Below are 24,279 nucleotides of genomic sequence, written 5' to 3'. Positions count from 1 at the left end.
GGGTCCCTTTACCCTTTACCTTTAGCTCTGGTACAGAATGTCCTAAACAGGTCGGGACCCAATTACGGTACCTGAGAGAACACCTTCTCACTTGTAAACCAGCCTTTATGTTAAGATCAGCCAGGGAAGCTGTCCTGGCAGTGTCACTTATTCCTCAGGTTTGGTTATCAGTGATGCAAGGGAACGCTTTCTTGGTTGTGGCAGCTCAGCTTTGGAACTCCCACACGTTCTGAGATATGCCTGGCACTGACGTGGTTGCATTCACCCAAGCTTGGGGTGCAGTGCGATTATCTGACTGGATGTTTCTGTGGTTGTTGTAATTTATCTGCCTTGTTTTATGCTGTTGTATGTTGATTTTAAGTTGCTTGTTTTAATGTATGTCTTACTTTTACTCACTCTGGAATGGTCATTTGCGATGAAGAGTGAGATATAACTTTTTCAAAGAAAGAAATGTTTTAAATAAATCAAAAAGCAATTTTTTGGGGGGGTGGGGTTCCTGTAGAAATAGCCAACTGCATATTGAGTTCACCCCTCCCCTCTGTAATGGGCAAGACACTGATAAATATATATGAGCTTCCGATGTACGACTTTAGCTGTAGTTTGGTTGCAATCATTGGAAAAGCATGGTTTTATAAGTAGGCCAAACTACACAAAAAACAGGTCTGCGGAAGGATCTCCTGACATTTCTATTTTTCTTTGAATAAATTATGGAGTCCTTTGGTTTTGAGTGGAACTGTGATGCTACGGAGGGTTTTTAAAATATCCTCCTCACCATGCCATTTCACAAATCTAAATCCTTCCCAGCAGTTCTTTCACCCTGGAGGGGGAACATACAGGTATCTCTTGTAGTTTAGACCTTAGGATATCTTTTTGTTTGTTTTTGAAGAGCAGCAGAAGTCTATTTTATAAACAGTTGGCTAATAAAATATGCATGGGTGACTGTTTTGCGATTATAAACTGTCCAAATTGAACAGTCACCTATAAAATGAGTAATACTGGAAATGCTTAAATTTAACTCGCTTTTTGCATTTAAGCTTCTAGCACCGTACCACAGAATTCATTTGAAATTACTGTGTGCCTAGTCAGACACGTCTCTGAAATGGGCTGAGTTGGTCTTGGACGTACACAGACTTCTATCAGTTATTCCCTGCACATGGCTTCATGTGCTGCAATAGTAGATTCATCTGTATCTGGTACTTCTCTAAGTACTTTGTCTATTCCTTTCTCCCCCCCCCCCCCATTCTGGAGACAAGGTAGGCGGTTCAGGAAGATCCTGCTCAAATGAACTCACTATTGTATTGGGTCAGGTGTTGCTTTATACATAACTAGTGGGGGGAGTAGAGATGACAGCCCCTGTAAGCCTATGACTCTTTCACTTATTGATGATACCAAACTAAATTCTACTCGGAATAGACCCACTGAAATAAATAAACATAGGTTATTTAAGTGTGTTGATTTCAACTGTCTACTTTTGTGTGTAACATTGCATATCACCCTGGTTGTTTAAAATGCTTATACCCTGCTTTTCTGCTTTGTCTCAAGGCAGTATACAGCAAAAGGGCGTGTGTCTGTCTAGGACCTATACGAACCCCTAACCTTAAAAAAGAAGCAGCAAAGAAGATCATATTCCATCAGCAATCCGCTTCCCACATCAGTATGCAGAAGAACTACAGAGGTTTATAGATGTTTCCCATTCACAGTGGATGAGCTAATCTCAGCATAATGCTTGATGGTGGCAGCTCAGTCCACCCAGTGTCGCTTTAGTTGAATAATATACAGCATTTAGCAGTGCCAGACTATAATAATGCATTTTGCCTGTGTATCTCTGCTCTTTGGCCACAAGCTGAGGATGCTTGCTTGAGGAAAGCTGTGTAGCACTTACTGCTAATGGCGGAATCTTGTGCGTAATTGGAATTCTCAAATAAGGTTGACATTTGGAGTGCGGAATATAAATGCAACGAGGGCATTTCAACAGAGCTCTGTAATTGGGGATGAATGGAGTAAATTTGTACACATGTGCTGCGAAAGGGCACAGTGGAAGGTGAAACTGCACACTCTGCAGTGAATGAGGGATGAAAGCCAATGTATCAGTGTCATGGCATGGCAGTGTAGAGTATAAATGATATTGTCACTGAGTACTGCAGCAGGTATCGAGGGAATTCCACTCCAGTGAATTACATTACTTAGGCAGACCTGAAGGCATTGTGTCTGAATGAGTGGAGGGGAAAAGAGAGGTTGTCAGCATAAAGCAGAAGACGTTACAGTACAACTGGCTGCAGGGTTTGGAAATTGGTGCATTTCTGAAGTTTACCATGTTAAAGCGTTTCAGGGCCCTCTGCGTTTAATTTTTTGCAAGTTTGTGTGTGTCAGAATACATTCTTATTCTCACTGCTGCTGTTACTTGAATTAAAGGACCTATTTTTGCAGAGGATATGGGCAGTAAGCCAGGGTTGTAGCCCAGTCAAACATATTGCAACAAAAGCATATCATAACACCAAAATGATTAGGAATGTGAGGTCTGTCAGAGACAAAAAAGTATCCTGGAATTGCACACCCCTTCCACTCTCTTCTGTGCAATTCAACATCTCTTTTAATAACAGATAGAAAAATGAACCCCCCCCCCAGGACTATTAGAAACAACATCCCTCAAGCTTCAAATTGATATGTAAGACTTAAGATTTATATACAGTTTAAGCTGCACTATGGCCAAAGTGTTGCATTTTTGTTCCTTTTTTAAAAGATACAAAAATCAACTTTTGAGGACTTATATTTTTCCATAGAATGCTTTTAGGTGCTGCGTGTCTTAAGAAAACTTGCAGAACATTTTTTTTAAATGCAGAGCTTAATGTATAAGCATAATCCCACCTATGACTTTTCCCAGAAAAGAAAGAAGACATCAGTCACCCATGTACTACATTTCTGTTGGATGTTTTGGACCATGACAAACCCACATGGCCAGGAAATTGCCCCTATGAAAGATCATTATTTACATATGACCTAATGAAGTTCAAACTGCAACCCTATGTGCAATATCCTACCCTGTTCCCCAATGCTTAGGGGCACAATTTTGGGATGCTGTGATACTTGTGGTGTAGATTGAATTCATTTGGGGGTTTTTTTTGGGGGGGGGTCCAACAAAGGTGCATAATTCAACAGCCCAAGCAGATCTATTCAGATTGAGAGATTATTCAGTCATGCACTATCCTCTTCTCTTTCCTAGTTCAGCAGTAATTGCCAATCACCATACTTTCCAGAAAGTTAGAAATCCACCAGTGCAAAAGCTGAGATACTGGATGCAATGTAAACCATGCAAATTTGGTAAACATATGTGAAAGTAAGAAAATGAGTGGATGGATGCTTGGCTGGACTTGTCCATATACATTACATATATGTGGTCATGGTTCTATCAAGACCTTTGCTAGGTTGGTAGTGTGATGTTTCCTGTCATTTGGGAGAAGTTTTTCAGAGGACAGTGGCAGAGTGTGTGTGTGATGCTTTGTGTGCAGTTCTTCAGTCTTCAATCTGTGTTCTACTAGTAGGGACTCCCCCCCCCGAATTGTATCTTTTAAATAGTATAGTTTTATTTTATAAGCTTACAAATATATTTCAGCATTGTTACAGTGTTTCCTTAGCATTCAGAGCACTTCCAGTGTATTATCATATTAAGTCTTTTTAAAGCCCTGTAATGTAGGCCAGTATTATTTATTATCCTCACATTGCAGATTTGGAGAATACTGAGAGAATACTGTTTTGTTTTAAGCTGTCTCTTGAGTTCATGGCAAAGACAAAATTTGAACCAGCTCAGCTTCTCTCAGCCAGTGCAGTACACTGCCTCTCTAACATAGCATTCCAAGGGGTCACAAGGAAATCCTCAGAGTGGTATGCATGTGTTCACAGAGTCATATCAGTCTCATTAACACCATACACATTCACAGGATCCGGCAGGTGAATGTGTGCGTCTTTAGGGAGGCATTCGCCGTTGCACTGACTAAGGGAATTGTTCTGTCTGGCAAGCTGATACAAGCGGAACAATGTGACGTCAGATTCCTTCCTAAAAATGCACACTCCTTAAAGACTCTCCCTCTCCTCCCCATGGCATGCTGTTCTGGGGGTTCTCCTGATCCAATTTCAGGGGGTGCGTAGGTGGAGAGGGGAAGTCCTATTGCAGAAGCACTTACACAGAGCTTCCACTGTTGGGACTTATCTGTTGAATTTTACCCTTAGTTTTGGAAATTCACAAGGTGCATTTCCCAACATTAAAGAGAATGTAGAAAACTCATGTAAAAACTGTGCACAAGCAGAGCTCTGCAGAGCTTTGTATGGCCCTTCTCATGGATGAAATGGGGTGCTGTGGTTGTGTGTTTTCAGATGCAATTTATGATCAGTTCCTTCATCACCTTAAGTATTTCTGTTTTTCCATGGTTTCTTCTGGAAACTCTAGACCAGCAAGATTTTGCTCAAGTTGTAAAGGTTGCTCTAATGATGGCAACAAAGGAAGTAGGCATTGCTATGAAAGGAGGAACGCGTTAGGAAAGGCAGAAGAACACGTTTTGCAGAGATATGTTAGAAGAATGTTATTTTTCTTAAGAAGCAAGTAAGTTGGATCTGTTTTATGTGATGTGTGTGTAATCTCTCATTATTTTGTTTGCTTCTCCCTTTCTTGAAAACCTTCATTTAAACCTGCTGAATCAGATTGTGCAACTTTAAGCCTTTTTGGTTTACTGCATTCTCTAAGACTGCATTCAGCATAATCTTCTGACTCATAGGGGTTCTTAATTTAGCCCACCCTGGACAAGGGATTTAGTGATGTATGCGCAGTAATATTAGTAAAAGTCATCCAACAATTTTTATTTATTTATTGTTGGATTTGCACCCTACCTTTCCTCCAAATACCTTAAGGGTGACATAAATGGTTCTCCTTTCCATTTTATTCTCACAGCAACTCTGTGAGGTAGGTTAGGTTAGGTTGAGGTGGACTTGTAGCATCACTGTGTGCAGCCTTGAATACAGGCACCCTTCTCACCAATAACGGGACACACTAGCTATTTCCAGCCCCTCCGTGGTAGAGCCTGGCCCTGCTACTATGGAACAAAGCTGAAGTTTTGCCTCAGAAAGGGATGTTGTGTTGCACCTAAAAGTGAAATACTTAGAACTTAACTTTTATTATATGCGCCAAGCTTTAAAAGAATTTATACACACACACACACACACACACACACACTCCTATAGGCTTGGATTTCATTATCAATGGCAAATTCAGTAACGTTAGTGTCGCTTTAATACATATAATTATAATGTCATTTAATATGTCAAAGGCTGTAAATAATAAACTAACATAGTGTTATTAAACTGCCAACTGAAAGTGTAAAACTTTCCATTTTTATTGAAGTTCCCCAAACTGCACTTTTAAAAAAGCACTTTTGTTCCCACTCTGTAAGAGGAATAATGGAAAATAACACTATGTCCCAACAGCAGCACTGTTCATACAGAGATATGTTCTGAACAATGAAGTTATTTGTTCATATGTGACATATGCACAGAGGAATTTGAATTATGAGAGATTTTGTGAAACAGAATAGAGTACACACCACTGGCATTGTGTGAAGTTCCCTGCTACTGAATCTCTGTCTTGAGAAGAGTCGCTTTATTCTTCCTTCAAAAATCCATTAGTGTAAACGGCTCCTACTAAAGCACTTGTCATTGCACTATTATCATAATTTCATACCCCAAGAGAATCTGTTTGTCAGGTGAAGTGCAATTGCACATGTATTTAATTGTGGTTCATAGCAGCCTCCACTCTCCCTAAAATCAGAAAAATTGCAGCACTTTCCCAGTTTACCCACCTGTTGATATAGCATCTATATTGTCCAGATGTATTTTCTTTTCTGTATGCTAAGCCAAATTCTTTTGAAGATATTTTATGAGAGGCTTCATCTCCTGTCTCTCCCCACACACACACACACACCTTAACAACCTCAGAAAGTGAAAGCAGAGTTGAGAACTCTTTTGAATGAGATATTGCCATTTGAGTAGAATCCTGGTATTTAATCTTTTTAGCTTGATGTCACCACCATTAAAGAACCCTTTCCAGGACATGGCACTTGTCAGAAACAGCATTCCAGGAGCCATGCTAAATAAACACAGCCTTCTTGAAAAGTTCAAGTGGGCAATCAGTAGGGAAAGTGGTTTCTTCTCCCATTTGTTTGCAATGTGTTTATGATTTCAAGGAAATCTCTCGGTAACAGGAAACTACTATGGCAGGCAGTTGGTGAGCCAGCTACTTTGATTTTTACCTCATTAATTAAGGCTCAACATGCCTGCAATGAGGAACTGTCACTCTTGTTTCTGCCACACTGGACATCATCAGATCAACTAGGAAGGGAAAGCAGGGAGTACTAATTCCTGGAGGTTCTTTTAGATAAGCAATGCAGTTCAACTACTTAAGGGGGCGATTGCCTAAGAACAGCTCAACAACAACCCTGGTGGATCCCCTAAGAAAAGCTCAACAACGCCCATGTCCCCCATGCTTTTTAACATCTATGTTAAAACCACTGAGTGAGGTCATCCAGGGATGAAGTGAGCGAGCAGGGTTTGGATTGCAGTGTCATTGGTATGCTGACGACACCAAGCTCTCTTTCAGTTTCAAATCTGATCCAGGCAATGTGCTGGAACTACTGAGCTAATGTCCAGGGTGTCACCAGGACTGTCAGATGAGTGTGTGAAACTCATGCCTGCCTTTTCTAACATTCCCCATCACGTACACTCATTTGATCATCCCACTGTTTCTGGCTCCTTCTTCCTTACTTGCATTTTGCAGAAAGTAGGAATAGGGAAGATATCATACCAAATGTTGCCCTCAAGCTGGCTGCTGGGGTTAAATGGAAGTGTTTTGCATGCTAATGGCCTGGATTGTAAAACTTGTTGTGACAGCTGTTCCCCAAATAGCTTCAAGAATTACGACACTGCAGCAATTCTGCAAGGGCAGCCCTTCTAGAACCATGGAGGAACATGCGTAAGTTTTTATATATATACAAAGGCAGCCACAATTCTATACAATTGCTAAGAATTGCTGGATTCAGCCATTTATGGTGAAAGGGGCCATTTGGCTTTATAGTCAAGCACCTGTGCTAGGCAGATCAATTTGCGTTAGACACTAAAAACATTCCCATTTTCAGGGCAGTATCTCTTATCTACTTAGCAGGCAATTACACACTGGGCTGCTTTTGTACTTGATGCCAAGCCATGACATGTTTCAACCATGGTTTGTTAAACCCACATTAGCAAACAGGCCGTGGCTTGTTCCTTCAGAACTTGGCTTGTTTTCAAGCTGCTCATGTCTCATACCTTTTTGGTCAGCAAGTGTCTGAGGTGAGATGGCCAAACAAACCATCGTGAAGCAAGGCTATTGGGCTCAAACCCAGGGCCAGCGCGTCCATTCAGGTGGCCTAGGCAGCTGCCTAGGGCGCCAGAATGGAGGGGGCGCTGGCCAGCCTGCCCGCTGCCCCCTGGTGCTGAGCAGCTTCAGGCCGCTCTCCAGAGGCACAGCTGACAGGTGCAGTGGAGCCAGCCCCAGGCTCGTGCTCCCCGTGCAAAGCTCCAGAGGCGCGCGGGAGCGCAAGCCTGAGGCCGCCTCGCTGCGCCTGTCAGCTGTAGAGTGGCTTCAGGCCGCTATCCCGAGGCACGCGTGTGCCTCCGGAGAGTGGCCTGAAGACGCTCTACAGGCTACAGCTGACAGGCGCAGCGAGGTGGCCCTAGACTCACGCTCCCACGCGGAGCTCCGGAAGTGAGCGGGAGCCTGGGACCACCTCCCCGCGCCTCTCAGCTGTTTTTCCCCCCTACTTTTTTCTATTTTCTATTTTTATTTTTTTATTTTTTATTTTTTCTATTTTTTATTTTTATTTATTTATTATTTTATTGGTGGGGGGGGGGCAGAAGGTGATCTCACCTAGGGCGCAAAAAACCCTAGCACCAGCCCTGCTCAAACCTCAATGCTAAACTATAGCCAAACAAGCCATAGACAGCAGCAAACCATGGCTTCACATCATAGTTTGTTGCCTGAAAAGAAATCATGGCTAGTCTGTTGGGTTGGCTTCAGATGTTCAAACAAGCCACACTATAGCTAAATGGCTTAGCGTTATGTGAAACAGACCATTATGTCTTTATTGCTGTTGAATTTTAAATGGTTTCTTTTTGTGAGTTGATATGAGAACTGTGCCATAGGATAGTCTATACATGGCATTAAAAAAAAACCCATAGAATTTCCTTATTACTGTTATTACTTATAACTGACTTGATTTAATAGTATATCTATTTTAAGATAAACGTTATTACTCTGCAAAGTAATCTGCCCATTTCCAAATGGGAAAACACTGTGCAGCTTTTCTTAACTAAAGGATAAAAATCCTTTAATCTCTAGAACTACTGCTGTTAAGTTTGACATCACTGAACCCTGTCTTCCCTTTTCAAAAAAAATATTCAGCCACAGCACTTGCTTTATATAGCACCAATCAATACAGTTTAAGAAAATCTTCAGCTTTAACCTCTCTTCCATGATGGACAAGGCTTGTTACGATAACCTCAGCAGCATTCTGTCCTTCTAATAATGCGATGCAGCGCCTTAACTCTACTTAAAAAGCAATCTGTGTTGACTGCCTCAGATTTCTTAAATAGCAAATAGTTGTACCGAAGCATAAATAGGCTTTTTCCAACTGTTTGAGAATTTATGGATGGGGAAATAAAGGCAAGTGATTAATTGCACATTTCACTGTGAAAAAAAATGTTAATAAAAATATGTACACTACATGAGTTTTGTTTAACGTAGATATCAATTTCTCTGTCAAACATCCATAATTTATGAAGTATTAAATAATTAGCAATCTTCGTGAGGCAGACAGTTTTAGCATTGGGGATGTCAGATTGATACACTTATAATAAGCATACTAATATCCCATCCATCCTCTCATTGTTGATTGAAAAGCTGCCTTGTAGAGAAGATGATCATTACACTGTTTAGAATGGATGTTCAAACGATGGGCATGTTGTTACTCCACATATTTCAAAGATCATTTGTCTCTTTAGAATACTGGAATCTCCCAATTGAAATAAATAAAAAATTGTCCAGTAGCACCTTAGAGACCAACTAAGTTTGTTCTGGGTATAAGCTTTCGTGTGCATGCACACTTCTTCAGATACAGTACATGCATTCTTCAGATGCATGCACACAAAAGCTTATACCCAGAACAAACTTAGTTGGTCTCTAAGGTGCTACTGGCACAACCTTGATGGCAGAAAGTGAGGAGGAATTAAAGAACCTTTTAATGAGGGTGAAAGAGGAGAGCGCAAAATATGGTCTGAAGCTCAACATCAAAAAAACCAAGATCATGGCCACTGGTCCCATCACCTCCTGGCAAATAGAAGGGGAAGAAATGGAGGCAGTGAGAGATTTTACTTTCTTGGGCTCCTTGATCACTGCAGATGGTGACAGCAGTCACAAAATTAAAATACGCCTGCTTCTTGGGAGAAAAGCAATGACAAACCTAGACAGCATCTTAAAAAGCAGAGACATCACCTTGCCTACAAAGGTCCGTATAGTTAAAGCTATGGTTTTCCCAGTAGTTATGTATGGAAGTGAGAGCTGGACCATAAAGAAGGCTGATCGCCGAAGAACTGATGCTTTTGAATTATGGTGCTGGAGAGTCCCATGGAGTCCCATGGACTTCTTGAGAGTCCCATGGACTGCAAGAAGATCAAACCTATCCATTCTTAAGGAAATCAGCCCTGAGTGCTCACTGGAAGGACAGATCGTGAAGCTGAGGCTCCAATACTTTTGGCCACCTCATGAGAAGAGAAGAATCCTTGGAAAAGACCCTGATGTTGGGAAAGATTGAGGGCACTAGGAGAAGGGGACGACAGAGGACGAGATGGTTGGACAGTGTTTTCGAAGCTACGAACATGAGTTTGACCAAACTGCGGGAGGCAGTGCAAGACAGGAGTGCCTGGCGTGCTATGGTCCATGGAGTCACGAAGAGTCGGACACGACTAAACAACTAAACAACAACAACAACAAGGTGCTACTGGACATTTTATTTATTTATTTCGACTGCATTTGTTCGTTTGTTTGTTTTGAGAAGTAACATTTGCTTTGTCTCAGGTCGCACTTTTACAGAATGTGGCATGAACCTGTTTTAAACAGACTTGCTTTACAAGAATCCCCTAGTGTGCACTCTGTCTGGATACCAATTTGTCTTTCTTTTTGGAAGGGGAGTGGAGAGAGAGTTATTTAGCAACTGGGTTTTGTTTTATTCTGGTTTACAATGAGTGCTTTGCTCAGGGGTGCATTGGGTATTCCTGACCAAGTACCAGACAAGATGAACAGGAAACCAAACTGGAGATGGTGTATAGAACTAAGGTCTGATTTGAAGTCTCAAGGGCAAATACTTACTGGGGTTGAGTATCCTTTAAAATCACTCTCCTTAACTAGCTCTGTTCCTTGATTACTACCAGTGTTCCTACCTTCCCTTCTGTTTTCTGTTGGCTGCTTATCTTTATCATCTTATGCTTATCTGTAACTTTATCATCATTAACTGTTATTTTCACTCCTTGCCTGCCTGTATTACTGTGGAATTGCTGCTCATTTATACGTTTTTGACCGCCAGCACCCACTGCCTTTGTCACCAAACAGACTCTATTTCTGGTCTGTCATTTTTTTTTTCTTTTGCACAACTGAGCAGTAACATTTGCTTTTCTCTGTTGTCACTACTGGCTCACCTTTTGGCCACATTTCTACCACAATCAGTCCTCCATCAGAACTCTCCTCCATCAACTTCCTTCTGTGCTAACAAAAAAACCTATCTCCATGCCCACTTTTCTGTCTGACTTTGACTACATTCTCCTTCTGTTACTCCTGTTATTCCAACCCCCTCATTCATCTTGGCTGACCTCCACACTCATTTTGTCCCCTATGGCTGTGTTGTATGATGCTTTTATTCTCCTGCTTCTCCTTCTGACCTTCAGCTCTGGACCATCTCCATGTCATATAGATAGATCTCATGAATTTATTGCTGAATACACTTTGCAAAAAAGATTTGGGTCTCTCTCTCTCTCTCTCTCTCTCTCTCTCTCTCTCTCTCTCTCTCTCTCTCTCTCAATTTCTGGCATAAAAAAACATATGTGGGCATACGAGATAGATGATAGATAGATAGATAGATAGATAGATAGATAGATAGATAGATAGATAGATAGATAGATATATACCGTATTTTTCGCTCCATAAGACACACTTTTTCCCTCCTAAAAAGGAAGGGAAAATGTGTGTCTTATGGAGCGAAGGCACTGGATGGCAGCGGGATCCCTTGAGCAGAAGGATGCCTCTGCTGCCGGAGCCATGGCTCCCAGCGGCGGGGGAGGGACGAGCAGTCTGAAATCGAGCTGCTCCTCCCTCCCCCGCCGCTGCCGCCAACAGCAGCATTGATTCAGAATTTTTTTCTTGGCTGCCACCAACAGCAGCATTGATTCAGAATTTTTTTCTTGGTTTCCTCCTCTAAAAACTAGGTGCGTCTTATGGTGAGGTGTGTCTTATGGAGCGAAAAACTACGGTAGATAGATAGACAGCTATCCGGCAAATACATAGTTGCCTATATATTACTGTGGAGATTTCCTCTCCTCTAAGTGATTTTGAATACTTGAGATTGGGAACATCACACACACACACACACACACACACACACACACACACTCATAGTATGGTGCATCCTGGCTCATTCTGCTAATTATGATTGTGAGTTTAATGCGTTTTCATGTGGGATTTATTTTTCAAGAACTCTGTGCACACACAGGAAATATGGTGCAGGTATTCATTTAGCCATGGGCTTCCCACATAGGCTCATATTGCACCCTTAACGAAAGGCCACCTGCTTTTTCTTCTTCTACCTCTTTGGTTTCAATGAAAGAGTTAGGCATGTGCTCAAATCTGATCCATTCAAATCAATGGGACTTAAGAAAGCTCAACTTGGGCTTTGAGCCATCTTTCTCACATTTTTTCCTGCATGTATAAGTTATGTAAACATTTTGAATGAGCAATTTATGGCTAGTGGCTGCTAATGTACACCATGTTCAGCATGTTTGCCAATAGACATAAAGGCAAGGCCATGTCGTCCTACTTGACCCATTATTGTGTTTCCAATTATCCCTGATGCTCCAAGAAAGAGAGATTAATGCATCTGAAGATGACATGGCAAATTACCGCCGCTCCCTAACCTTTTTAAAATTGCTAACACTGTTGTAATCTGTAATTACAGAAATCAGCGTGAGAATTGTGGCACTGTATAATTATCTTTTCCTGATACATTATTGCTGAATGAATTATTAATCTAGATCAGTCTTGTATCATATTTGCAACAGCTAAAGAATCATAATAATAACGTACAATTACATTTCATTACTTCTATCTTTATGTTCATGTTTTTGGATGTTGTAATTGGTAATTAATTTGGATTTTTTTAATACTCCCAAATAGCTGGTAACTTCACATGGTTGTAAATTATTTCATGTTCCAGCATTTGGCTAAAAATAAATATAGGTATGTGTCTGTTCTTCTCTTCATCCTACTTAGCTCTTAATGATTTTCAGCACAATCTACCAGTTTTGTTTCCTGCACAGTAAATGGGAACTTAACAGAGGAATATGTCAGTGGATTTTGCCATTTGAATGATAAATGGAGAATTGGCTAGAGAATATCCTGATGCAAAGGGAATTGTTGCTGTTATAATTCATATTCTTGTTTCTGTAGTGGTATGAATGTTTCTGCTCCAGAACTGCAAAATTAGTGTTTTCCCCCCTCTCATGTCATTTGTATATCACAAAAATAGCATAATAAATTTGCAGTAATATCTACAACATATGCTTCATTGTTGGTGGCCAATATATAAGTTCTTGGTTCATGAACTGGTTTAAACAGAAGCAAAGGGAAAACAGGATAGAGCAGAGTTAACGGATAACATTCAACGTCTCATAGCTAAATGCCTAATCAGGAGCCCTTGTAGTTGTGCTTAGATTAAGTATGAGTAATAGTCATTTTTCCTCTTCTGTTCCCAATGAAACAATATAGTGTTAGTATATTGATGAATGTGGGAGGGGGGTTCAAAGTGAAGATAATAATTGATGTTTACAAGTCTTTCAAATTGGGCTAGTGGTCTTGTGGCTGCCTTACTGGTAAATGGGTTAGCCAAAAAGAAGTGTGGATTTGGTGGAGTAGCAGCCAAGGGGTTTTGTAAGTTTCCTGGCTAGTTTAGTCCATATTTCTTGGTCTGAGAATGATGTATTTCTGTTATAAAAGTCACATAACCAGTACAGTGGTACCTCGGTTTAAATCCACAATTGGTTTCGGAAGTCTGTACTTAACCTGAAGCGAACTTTCCCATTGAAAGCAATGGAAAGTGGATTAATCCGTTCCAGGCGGTCCGCGGAGTACTTAAACTGAAGCGTACTTAACCTCAAACAAACTTTCCAATTGAAAGTAATGGAAAGTGGATTAATCCGTTCCAAACGGGTCCGCGGAGTATTCAACCTGAAGTGTACTTAACCCGAAGTATGAGTGTAATTGGTTCTGGAAGTCTGTTCTTAACCTGAAGCATACTTAACCTGAAGCGAACTTTCCCATTGAAAGTACTGTACGTAATGGAAAGTGGATTAATCCATTCCAGACGGGTCCGCGGAGTACTTAAAATGAAAGTACTCAAACCGAAGCGTACTTAAACCGAGGTATGACTGTACAGAATTTTTGCTCCCCCCTCCATCCACCATCAGATTCTCATGAAGTGTTGTGAAATAGTGGGTGGAAGGTGAGGGGGGGCAGTGCTGGAGTCAGAATTCCTGCCTTCTCTTTCCACACATTAAGCATGGTTTGTGTGAATCTGTTTTGGATTTTAGGCTGGTTCTAAGTGCTGTGGTCTAAACCACTGAGCCTCTTGGGCTTGCCAATCGGAAGGTCTACAGTTTCAATCTGCGTGACGGGGTGAGCTCCCGTTGCTCTGTCCCAGCTTCTGCCAACCTAGCAGTTCAAAAGCACACCAGTGCAAGCAGATACAGTAGATACCGCGGGAAGGTAAATGGCGTTTCCATGTGCTCTGGGTTCCATCACGGGGTCCCTTTGCTCCAGAAGCGGTTTAGTCAGGCTGGCCACATGACCCGGAAAGCTATCTGTGGACAAACGCCAGCTCCCTCGGCCTGAAGCAAGATAAGCGTCGCATCCTATAGTCATCTTTGACTGGACGTAACCGTCCAGGGGTCCTTTACCTTTTTTACTTTTACCATCTAAAGATGTGCTAAGAACTCATCTTCATTTAATAGATATGCTTTTTGTTTTCAAGATTGGATTCCCTTGATGTCCAGTGTTGTTCTGAAGCATATAGCTAATGGTTCCAAAGTTAGGGTGAACAAAATGGGAGAGTAGACAGCCTTGTGGATTAAGGGATAACTTGTAAACAGGATAGCATTTTCCTTGATATTTTCTTACAGTCACAAGTTAGGTGTGTCAGCAATATCTCGAGGGTCTAGAACATAGGAATCTGCTTGGTGTGTTGTAGTGGTTTCCTCTGTTGGTATGTGTGAGGTGTTTGTGAGATCTTTTGTGTCCGTTAGCATCCTTCAACCAGCATAAGAAAGTTCACCTTTTTCTTCTTCCATTGCTTGCTGCCATTCCAGAGGTATATACTCCTCCAAAGTATTGAGGAGATGTATTCTTTCCAGTCTATTTGTTTCTATGACCTATATTGATCCTCTCATGACGATGACAGAAGGGGAAGCCCTAGTGATATTTAATTAGTTTCTTGCAGTTTAATTGTGCAAGAACATAGATTCTTTCCTTCTTTCAGTGCTTCAGAAGCAAGATCCTGTATCACCATAGCTGGGCTGTTTTTATACGTTGTGGTTATTAGGTTCCTCTGTTTATTCCACACTTCCTCCTCCTACCTGTAAGGGTATCAGTGGGAGCGGAATGGAGCTCCCTCCCTAAGTTTGGGTCCAAGTGCTATGTGTGCCTGTGCAGTGATCTAAGCCATGAGGCAATAAATTGTGCATGATCATTCTCTTGCACACTCTCTACCCCCAAAAAAAGTAAATTAATTGTCCTATTTTCTGCATCTTCAAGCTTGTTGAGTATATCAGTACAGTGGTACCTCTGGTTATGAACTTAATTCATTCCGAAGGTCCATTCTTAACCTGAAACTGTTCTTAACCTGAGACACCACTTTAGCTAATGGGGCCTCCCACTGCCACCACGCCAAAGTCGCACAATTTCTGTTCTCATCCTGAGGTAAAGTTCTTAACCCGAGGTACTACTTCCGGGTTAGCAGAGTCTGTAACCCAAAGTTTTTGTAACCTGAGGTGTTTGTAACCTGAGGTACCACTGTATTTCCTTTTTGCAATTCTTTGATTTGGGGGGGGGGGCATGGATTTGGCTTAATTCTTTTGTTGCTGTAGTTGTTTCTGTAAAGTCTCCTGTTAAGTTCTGTCAGTTTCGTTTCCATTGGAAGCATTAGTTCTTTCCAAGTATTTTTTAATAAGCTTCTTTATGGCTTCTTCTTGTGCTGCAAATTATTCTCTTAAGATATTCTTTTTCTGCAAGGAAGAGGCCACTTTTAAGGGCAGCAGCATCCTGGCTGGACCATGCATTAGTGTCCTTGTTGAAGTAAGCCTTCTGTCTCAGGGCAGGAAGAATGGAGTGAGGTCTTTTATATTCAGCTTTTCTAAATCCTTTTGCATTCCCCTCTCCTTGCTTCAAGTTTGGGCTTTTGACAACCGGGGCTTTTGTTGAAAACAGTTTTTCTGAGCTTTGGAGCAAAGCTAGAGTTTAAGCGGCCATCTTCTTTCCTTCATGGCCACGCCCCCCCCCACCTCATAATTATATTTTCTAAAGGTTGGAACTAAGTTGCTCTCTGTTAGCATTTTGACCTAACAACTATTGCACGTGACTAGGCAGGATTACTAGGCTTGCTGTGGTTTGTATCTATCACTCTTTTAACCTGGATATTTTCACTGTTTAGAGTAAGCACTCTAGGACTAAGGATTGGAAGGTTGCTGCTATTTATCAGAACTTGTATCTTTGTCTAGATCAGAGAAGGGGAACCTGAAGCCTAGGGGTGAAAGGTGACCATCCAGATCTCTCGTTCTGGCCCCCAAGACTCCTTCACCATTCTCCCTACCTAGGCCCTTCATTCACTTAGCTCTGAGACCACCTTGGGCAGCCTGAAAGTGTCTTTGAACTGTGATAACTCCTCCTGCTTGCCTGGATGGAAAGCTGGGTATGAGTGTATAGAAACCTCTGGCTTTTGCATGACTGGAATGTGCTGCTGTACAGACATAAGAGTCTCATCCATTGCTCTGCCTACTTTTGCCTCTGGCCCATCACTAGCACGTGGCCCCTGAAGGGCTCTGCAAAAGGGAATGTGGCCCTTGGGCTGAAAAGGACTCTGCACCCATGGGTTAGATAATATAGTTATGAAGAAGCTATATTAGTGTAGCAAATGTCAGTAGCTCTTCATTCCACTCACATTTGAGACGCCCAACTCACTGAATTCAGCAGTGCAGTTTGCTTCCATTCTACTTGTAATTAAGACTTTTCTTGACAGATTGACCTACTGCTATGTAGCAATTACTGTGCGTATGTGGGGGACCTGTTAGCTTATTTAGACTGAATATATTTGGCTGTCTTGCTTTCCAGTATTAGAACTGGTGTTTACTTAACTAACTGCATCTTGATTGTTTCATAGAATCTATCTTTCTTTTCTTATTTTTTTAAACCTTCCTTGCCTTAAAGATGCAAGAGTGTTGTATAATTAACTGATTGGGAAATCAGTTAATTAAAATGATAATTAAAATTCATTCTGGATTTTTCTGAAGATAATTTGTACTTGTACTACAAACCTTTAAAACTAACCTGTCCATATAAACATAAACTTACCTGCACATACCCATTGAAGGAGCTCAGAACTCAGCCACTTCTGGGGGTGGGGTGGGGGAGGTAACAAATGGATATTCAGGGAGGAAAAGGTGCGGCCAAGACTACCCTTCCTAGTCTGACTCACCGCGAATTATTCATGCTCCATGGGCCATCAAAAACAACATTCCTGTTGCATGTTTTCCTGCCTTCAGGTTTAATGCTTATTACATAGAATGGAACATTATGTAGTGGGTCTTCTCTCCCACCCCCATCTGTGACCTACAAAGAATGCAAGATACTTGCTGCATGGTGATAGTCCTCCAGAAAGTAAGAGCTCCTAAATGTTCCAGCTGAGATGGGTAAAGTGTGCAACAGGGATGCCGCTTGGGGTAGCATGGCAGGGCTATCATGTATCCTACCTCTTAATGTTGTCTTGCTCACTTTCAACATCAAAAATTGATGCATTGATAAGTGTGTGTCTTTACCCACCTAAAGCCTTGCTCAGCATGGTGTGAGTAGGCCAGCAGTGCCTGCTTATTATGGGCTCTTCCACTTAACTGATGTGAAGTCCTGGCTAAGGCCAAAGTTGGCAACTTGGCACCACTCGGCAGCTGCCAGGCACCCAGCACCTTGGCAGGTCCCACCCCTAATACCTGCCCTTTAAGTGGGATTTTAATTCTACACCATGTTCCATATCAATGCTATGTCAATAATTGTTCCATCCACCTGAATGGATACCTCAAGCTGCCCTAGCCCTCATGGGAGAGCACCAGTGTAAGAGGGGACCCCACCAGTGGGCTCTGCTTCTGCCTAATTATGTGCTGTAAATTTTATCCTTCATCCTTGATGAGATTACAGCCATGGCAGCCATTATACAACTTCTGCTGCAACCAGGAATCTGCAGAATTTGACTTCTCTTAATAGCCAACCATTATTTGTGATTGTCTCTGCCCTAGTCCTGGCTTATGTTATGTTCACTAATACGCAGAGCTCAGTAGATGGGCAAGTCTTTTCTCACAAACAATCTCAGAATAGACTATGCAATGGAGTTAAATGGGACACTGCCTCACACTTGAGTTCCAGTCTTGGGAGAGGTATGGCCTTATTTGGATTTTGTGCTCTGAAGTGTCAGGTATCAGAGATATCACCCTGCTCTTTCCCCAAATTGCAAGCTGGGGAGGGGGAGAGAGAAGGTGGCAAATCTCATCTTTTCCTTCCACTTTGCTTCAGAGATACCACCTCCAGGGATTAAAATCAAAGGCAAGTGAATGTGGACAGTTGCCAGAGGGCTGGGAAGCCTTTGGCGGTAATTCACATGCTCAGTCTCTACATTTGTCTCCCAGACAGAATCTCCTTCAAAGGTGAGCAGTAGGGGAGGGAAATACACTTTTTCATTCATTGAAAGGAGGGCATTCATTTAATCTCTCTTGCCCTTCATTAGTGTTGCAAAGTGATGTCACCTCTTATTTATGTTCTTCTTAGAGCATCGTCTTTTGCAGTATCTTCTCATCTAGCCAATCCGCTAATCACTTTCACTACCCTATCTGAATTATACCATTTACTTCTGTGGCTGGTTATATATAGCATGGAAGCACAAACGTACAGTATTTGGAAAGCATATTTAAGATTATTTTTATTTTAGTGGCACCCTGTGTGACGCCCTCCCCCGGCCTCTCATGTTCTGTTCGACAATATTGTTGCGGCGCCCACTGTGGCGCTGGTGCCCAGTGCATCTGAACCAGTGGCGCTACCCCCAAACCACCTCTGCTTATTTATCTCATGCATGCTACTTGTCTCATATTTTCAGAGCAACCCAGGAAGCAGAAAACTTGAAAGAATCAAAATGGGAGCGAAAAGGCAATAATTTATAGTTGCCTTGTTCCATTTCTTAAATAATGTGTTCTTCTGTCCTTTTTAAATATTAGTATAGAGACAAATAGAGCAATCTGCATAACTATAGACCAACCATTCCCCAGCACATGCCCACTTAATACCTTTTTGTGTAGGCAGAGTTGTGCAAACATCAGCTTCCCTTTTAACCCATCTAGACCAGTTAGTCAGTCGGACCTTTTGTCCCAGACCAAGTTGGCTTCATTTGGGGTGAAATTGAAATATTTTCCTTTATTGTTTTGCCTTTGGAAAATGCAACAATGCTTTGGGTATTATTCTTTTTTTTAAAAAAAAAAAGCAACTTTTATCTTCTTTGTATATTTGTATATTTTCTGACGCTTGTGCTTGGGTTACATCCATCTGTAATCTCACACTAATTCCTCTGCCTTATTTCTTCTTCTGAAGTTTGTGGAACCCTTTACATGCTGAGGGCTGGTGTTAAAATGTTTTGTCACACCAAATCTTGTCCTACTTAATAAAATATTTTTAAAGCTTTTCTATTTCTTCTTTCTTTCTTTCTTTCTTTCTTTCTTTCTTTCTTTCTTTCTTATTTATTTCATAAAATTTGTGCATTGCTTGATTGTAAAAAAAAAACCCCAAACAAACCTCAAAGAGGTTTACAAAAGATAGAACAGTAAAATAAAATAAAATTCACAGCCATACTTTAAAACATTAAAAAGTTAAAATACTAAAACAGATGCAAAATACTTCCAACTTTCTAAGGCTCTGGGTAGGCTTGTTTAGCAGGTGCCATAAAGAGTACATTGAAGACAGAGGGCTTGTGGTAGCTCAGTTGGCAGAGCATGAATCTCTTAACCTCAGGATGGTTGGTCGAGCCTCACATTCGGTGAAAGATTCCTGCATTGCCAGGGGTTGGACTAGATGACCCTCGTGGTCCCTTCCAACTCTGTGATTCTATGGTTCTATGCCCTGCTTGATCTCAGTAAGCAGCGAGTTCCAATGTGTAGGCGCTGCCACACTAAGCAATTGAGTTCTTACAAATGCAGGACAGGTTTTATGTGGCACCTGAAGCAGTGCCAGCTCTCTTGACATTCTTGCTTAGAGGTGAGAATGGTAGCCACTTCTGTATTCAAGAAAGTGAAGCACCTTACAGGTGAGGGACAAAGCTTGCTTCCACCTATCAAACGCAAGTCACTGTGAATAGTTACTCAGTTTGCAAAGTGCTTGCAGAAAAGCATTGCGGTAGCAGAAAACAAGTAATTCAATTAAAACCAGCACTAAACTGACAATACATTAAAACATATCAACATGCATTGTTAAGCTTGCCCAAACAAAAACGTTTCAAGAGGCGCGAAAAAGAACACAGTGAAGTTGCCTGCCTGGTGTCAACAGTGTGCTCCAAGGTGTAAGTTTTCCCACACTGAAAGAAAGGTATCTTACAAGTGCAAAATGAGTATTGTGCCAATTCTTTGGCTCAAAGCAGTAAAGTGGTCACATGTGGGGTAGGTTAAAAGGTAAAGGACCCCTGGACGGTTAAGTTCAGTCAAAGGCAACTATGGGGTTGTGGCGCTCATCTTGCTTTCAGGCCGAGGGAGCCGGTGTTTGTCCACAGACAGCTTTCTGGGTCATGTGGCCAGCATGACTAAACCACTTCTAGCGCAATGGAACATCATGACGGAAACCAGAGCGCACAGAAACGCTATTTACCTTCCCGCCACAGTGGTACCTATTTATCTACTTGCACTGGTGTGCTTTCAAACTGCTACCAATAGTATCACCTTGAACTTGGCCCACTAGCACAGATCTCTCTGTAGAGAATGATTTGAACACTCAGGGGAAAGTTTTATTTTAATGCTAACTATTATTAAGACAGTGTGGGCACAGTGCCAGCAGGATATCTGTTTCCAAGCCAGTTTATTGAGGTGTGAGGTGTTCTCAGATCATTTACAAGTGTAGATAGAGCATGTGCACTGTATGCAGAAGGTTTCAGGGTAAATCCCTGGCATCTTGAGAAAGAGCTTGGAAGCACTCTGGCCTAATACTCTGGGAGAGCCCACTGCTGGTCAGTAGACAGTACTGGACTAGATTAAACAGTGGTATGATTTGGTATAAAGCTTCCTCTGTTCCTCTGCTGGGTCCTGTTCTGAAGACACACAAACACACTGATCCAACAGGTCAAGTGTACATACAGAGTAAATCCCACTGCCCCATTCTTTTTGATGCTGGTAAATATTCTGTGTACATGCACTGGGAATTTCACACAGAGATTTCTGTGAAATGTTGGGTTGTGATCACTCATTCTGAATTGTGCCGGTAAACTCCAGTTTGGCACCATAGTTCTAATATGAAAGAGCTCTGGGTTGAATTGCTTTTCTCTGCCAAAAGATGCTCACAAATGTTGTTGTTTTTTTAATTTGTGCTTCCCTTTTTCTCCCCACCCTTTCCCAGGAGCCTCCTATCTATTAAAACTGTGTTGGTTGATAGACTTCAACATTTCAAGACATTATTCCATATTCCTGTCTCAGTGTTGTGGGAGAGAGAAAGAGCCAACTAAGTGGATAGAGTAAAAAGCTTATAATGCAATTGTCTTTCCAGAGATACATTTCAGATATATATATATATATATATATATATATATATATATATATATATATATATATATATATTTCTTGAGCTCTTTGTTCCAGCTAAGAATCAAAGTGCTGATCAGCAGTTCTGCAGAGAGCTGGCTAACCCATGCAGGACGCAGAAATCATGATGTAATCTTCCTTTCTTAGCAAGCACTTTGACAAATCTCTCCAGCCCTATCTCTCTGCCTTATTGTTTGTTGTTTCTATTTTAGGGTGTGAACGGAATGTCTGTGGATGAGAAGACTGAATCCCCCATGTATGTGTATGAGTCAACAGTCCATTGTACCAATATCCTCCTGTGCCTCAATGACCAGCGGAAGCAGGATATTCTCTGTGATGTGACTTTGATTGTGGAGGGGAAAGAGTTCCGAGCCCACCGGGCTGTGCTGGCTGCGTGCAGCGAATACTTCTTGCAGGTGTTGGTCGGGCAGACAGAAAATGATCTGGTGGTCAGCCTGCCAGAGGAGGTATAGTATGTCACCATTCCTATGTCCCTTAAAAAAGCAAAACTTTATAACATGGTAAACAAGAGACAGGAGAAGAAGCCACTCTCTTACAGTTAGGAATTGGCTAAACCTGAAAGGTTTTTTTTAAAAAAAACAACAGCAACAAAAACAGAGCTCGGAGCCCCTGCATGTTTTCAGATTTGACTCTGTGTGTGTTTTAGTCCCGGGAGTGAGGGCAGTAAATGATGCAGAATCGGACTCCCTGTGGTCTTCTGGGCTAGAAACAAGAGAACAAAGGAGCTTACCAGGCAAGAACAGGGCAGCAGGCAGGGAAGTAGGAAGAGCAGAAACAGGGAGGGATCAAACAAACGTAGCCTCATGAACTCCATTAATTTGCTGCTGAAACAAGAGCTGGAAAATTATCTGGAATACGGTTGTAGAATGAGCCATTGCAGAAACAGGGAATGCATAATAGAAAGTGACTAAGAGAACAGAGTATGTCTCCCAAGCAGGTATTCTCCCAACCTCACAACATTGTCAGGGTCGAAACAGGGTCACTGGGACTTTTTTTGCTGGGTTACAAGTGGTTGGGTGACACTTAGGAATAATTGAAAAGGGCTGCTCTTTCCAGCACATAGAAGACAGCTTTCTAATATCTCAAAAGAACTTCACTGTAGTGAGAAATGTAAAATCCAAAACGGCAAACTCACTGTAGCTTCGCTGCGCTACCAGTACCTTATACAATCAAGCGACTGGTAGAAGTTTGAAAGATATTTCTAGTCCTCTTCATTGCAGCATGCAAATTGCATCTAATATTGCTGTCACTTAAATGAACGTTTTATAATGCGGAATAGTAACACAGGAATAGTAACACAATAAATGTATTTCCAACATGCTTCAGCTTTTACTGTTTGTATTAGACCAGGAAAACATAACTCTGCAGCAGAATCTCACATTATACAAGTGTCCATCTGTATAAAATTGTAATACCAGAACAAGGCTGATGCTTCCATGAGATAAACTGAACAAACTGTCTCCAGCGGCAGGGTTAGTGGGGGAGGCTTATTGTCCCCAGCCCCCCCCCCTCACTTGCCTCACCTGCTGGTACACCTACTCAGCCCTTATGAGATTCTTCAGAGAACTCACAGCATCACCATTCCTTGCTTTGAGGAAGGAATTTGTGCCTCAGGGAAAGGCATCCTAGGTGAAGTGTCTCTACCTTTGCAGTTATTGTTAGAAAACTTTGGAAAAAAAGTTTAAATTTACTAAAGTAACTTTACTAGCTTTCAATTTTAAAAGAAAATTTCTAGCTGCCATAGAAAAGGATCAGAGGCATGGGGACACTCCCAATGCCACCTCACCCAGAATGGCTTGCTCTGAGAAAGGACCCCCTCTATAGAAGAAGGCAAAGAAGGCAGGGGGCTGGAGAGGCCACCAGTGTCTGTTAGCTGTGTGTTAGCAGCAGCAAACCATTCAAAAGGTATGCTGGTGGGGAGGAGGAGCAAATTGCAGTGGGGGGGGGGAGGTGGCAGCAGTGCATGCTTCCACCTCACGCAACATGCCTTATATCACCTGGGCTTGGGATGTTTCACATGGTTGGCAGCAGCTGCTTGAAGGTTCAGAAATGAGTCTGGTTGAGACATGGAGCAAGTACAGTGGTACCTCTACTTACGAATTTAATGCGTTCCGAACGCACATTCTTAAGTCGAAAAAATTTGTAAGTCGAATCCCATAGGAATGCATTGGGAGAAAAAAATCGTAAGTTGAAGCAACCCTATCTAAAAATTTGTAAGTAGAAAAAATCCTATCTAAACAGCATCCAAGATGGCGGACAGAGCGCCATTCGTAAGTAGAAACATTTGTAAGTCGAGTCATTCGTAAGTAGATCTACCACTGTACATGTTGTTTGGCCTCTTCCATTTTTTCATGACTTATGCTTTCTGCTGCTTGTCCCATTAAGCTAATGCTCCCTTTCAGCTTTGCCTTGTGTGAGGGTGGACCTTATGCAACTCTCTGAATTCTTTTGAAACCTGGACCTGGGAGACCAGGGTTCAAATCGTTTCTCAGCTGTAAAGCTCACTTGAGTGACCTCTCTTCAGTGTAATCTACCACACAAGGTTGCTGTGCAGGTCAAATAGAGAGGGGCAGAGTGTAGCATCAGGAAGGGCTATAACTCAGTGATAGAGTATCTGATTTGCATGCAGAGGGTCCCAGGTTCAATCCTTGGCGTCTCCAAGTAGGGTTGCGAGTGTCCCCAGGAGAGCTGCTGCCAGTCAGTGTAGGTGTCAGGATGCTGTCAGCCCAAGAAAGTATAAAGACAAGGGAAGGTTTCTTGCTGTCCTTTTTTATTCAATATTTATAGAGAGAGGCTATAGAACCTAGCCTCTTGGATAATGGCGTTGTCCCGAGTGAATCT

At 41.8% G+C, this 24,279-nt stretch overlaps 1 protein-coding gene across 3 annotated transcripts in view; it reads left to right on the top strand.

The window, feature by feature from the left end:
* BACH2 (BACH transcriptional regulator 2) overlaps window positions 1-24,279 on the top strand; it is a 164,034-nt gene that overhangs the window by 96,463 nt on the left and 43,292 nt on the right. For all 3 annotated transcript variants that reach the window (XM_088667210.1, XM_035109373.3, XM_060272596.2), the window contains one exon: window positions 21,630-21,884. In XM_088667210.1, coding sequence (XP_088523336.1) covers window positions 21,642-21,884 — 243 coding nt within the window. In that variant the 5' untranslated portion in view covers window positions 21,630-21,641. The remainder of the gene's footprint in view (window positions 1-21,629; window positions 21,885-24,279) is intronic.

This window comes from Zootoca vivipara, chromosome 3 (assembly GCF_965207765.1).
Source record: "Zootoca vivipara chromosome 3, rZooViv2.hap1.1, whole genome shotgun sequence".
NCBI classification, from domain to species: domain Eukaryota; kingdom Metazoa; phylum Chordata; class Lepidosauria; order Squamata; family Lacertidae; genus Zootoca; species Zootoca vivipara.
This window is presented reverse-complemented; position numbering and strand designations above follow the sequence as displayed.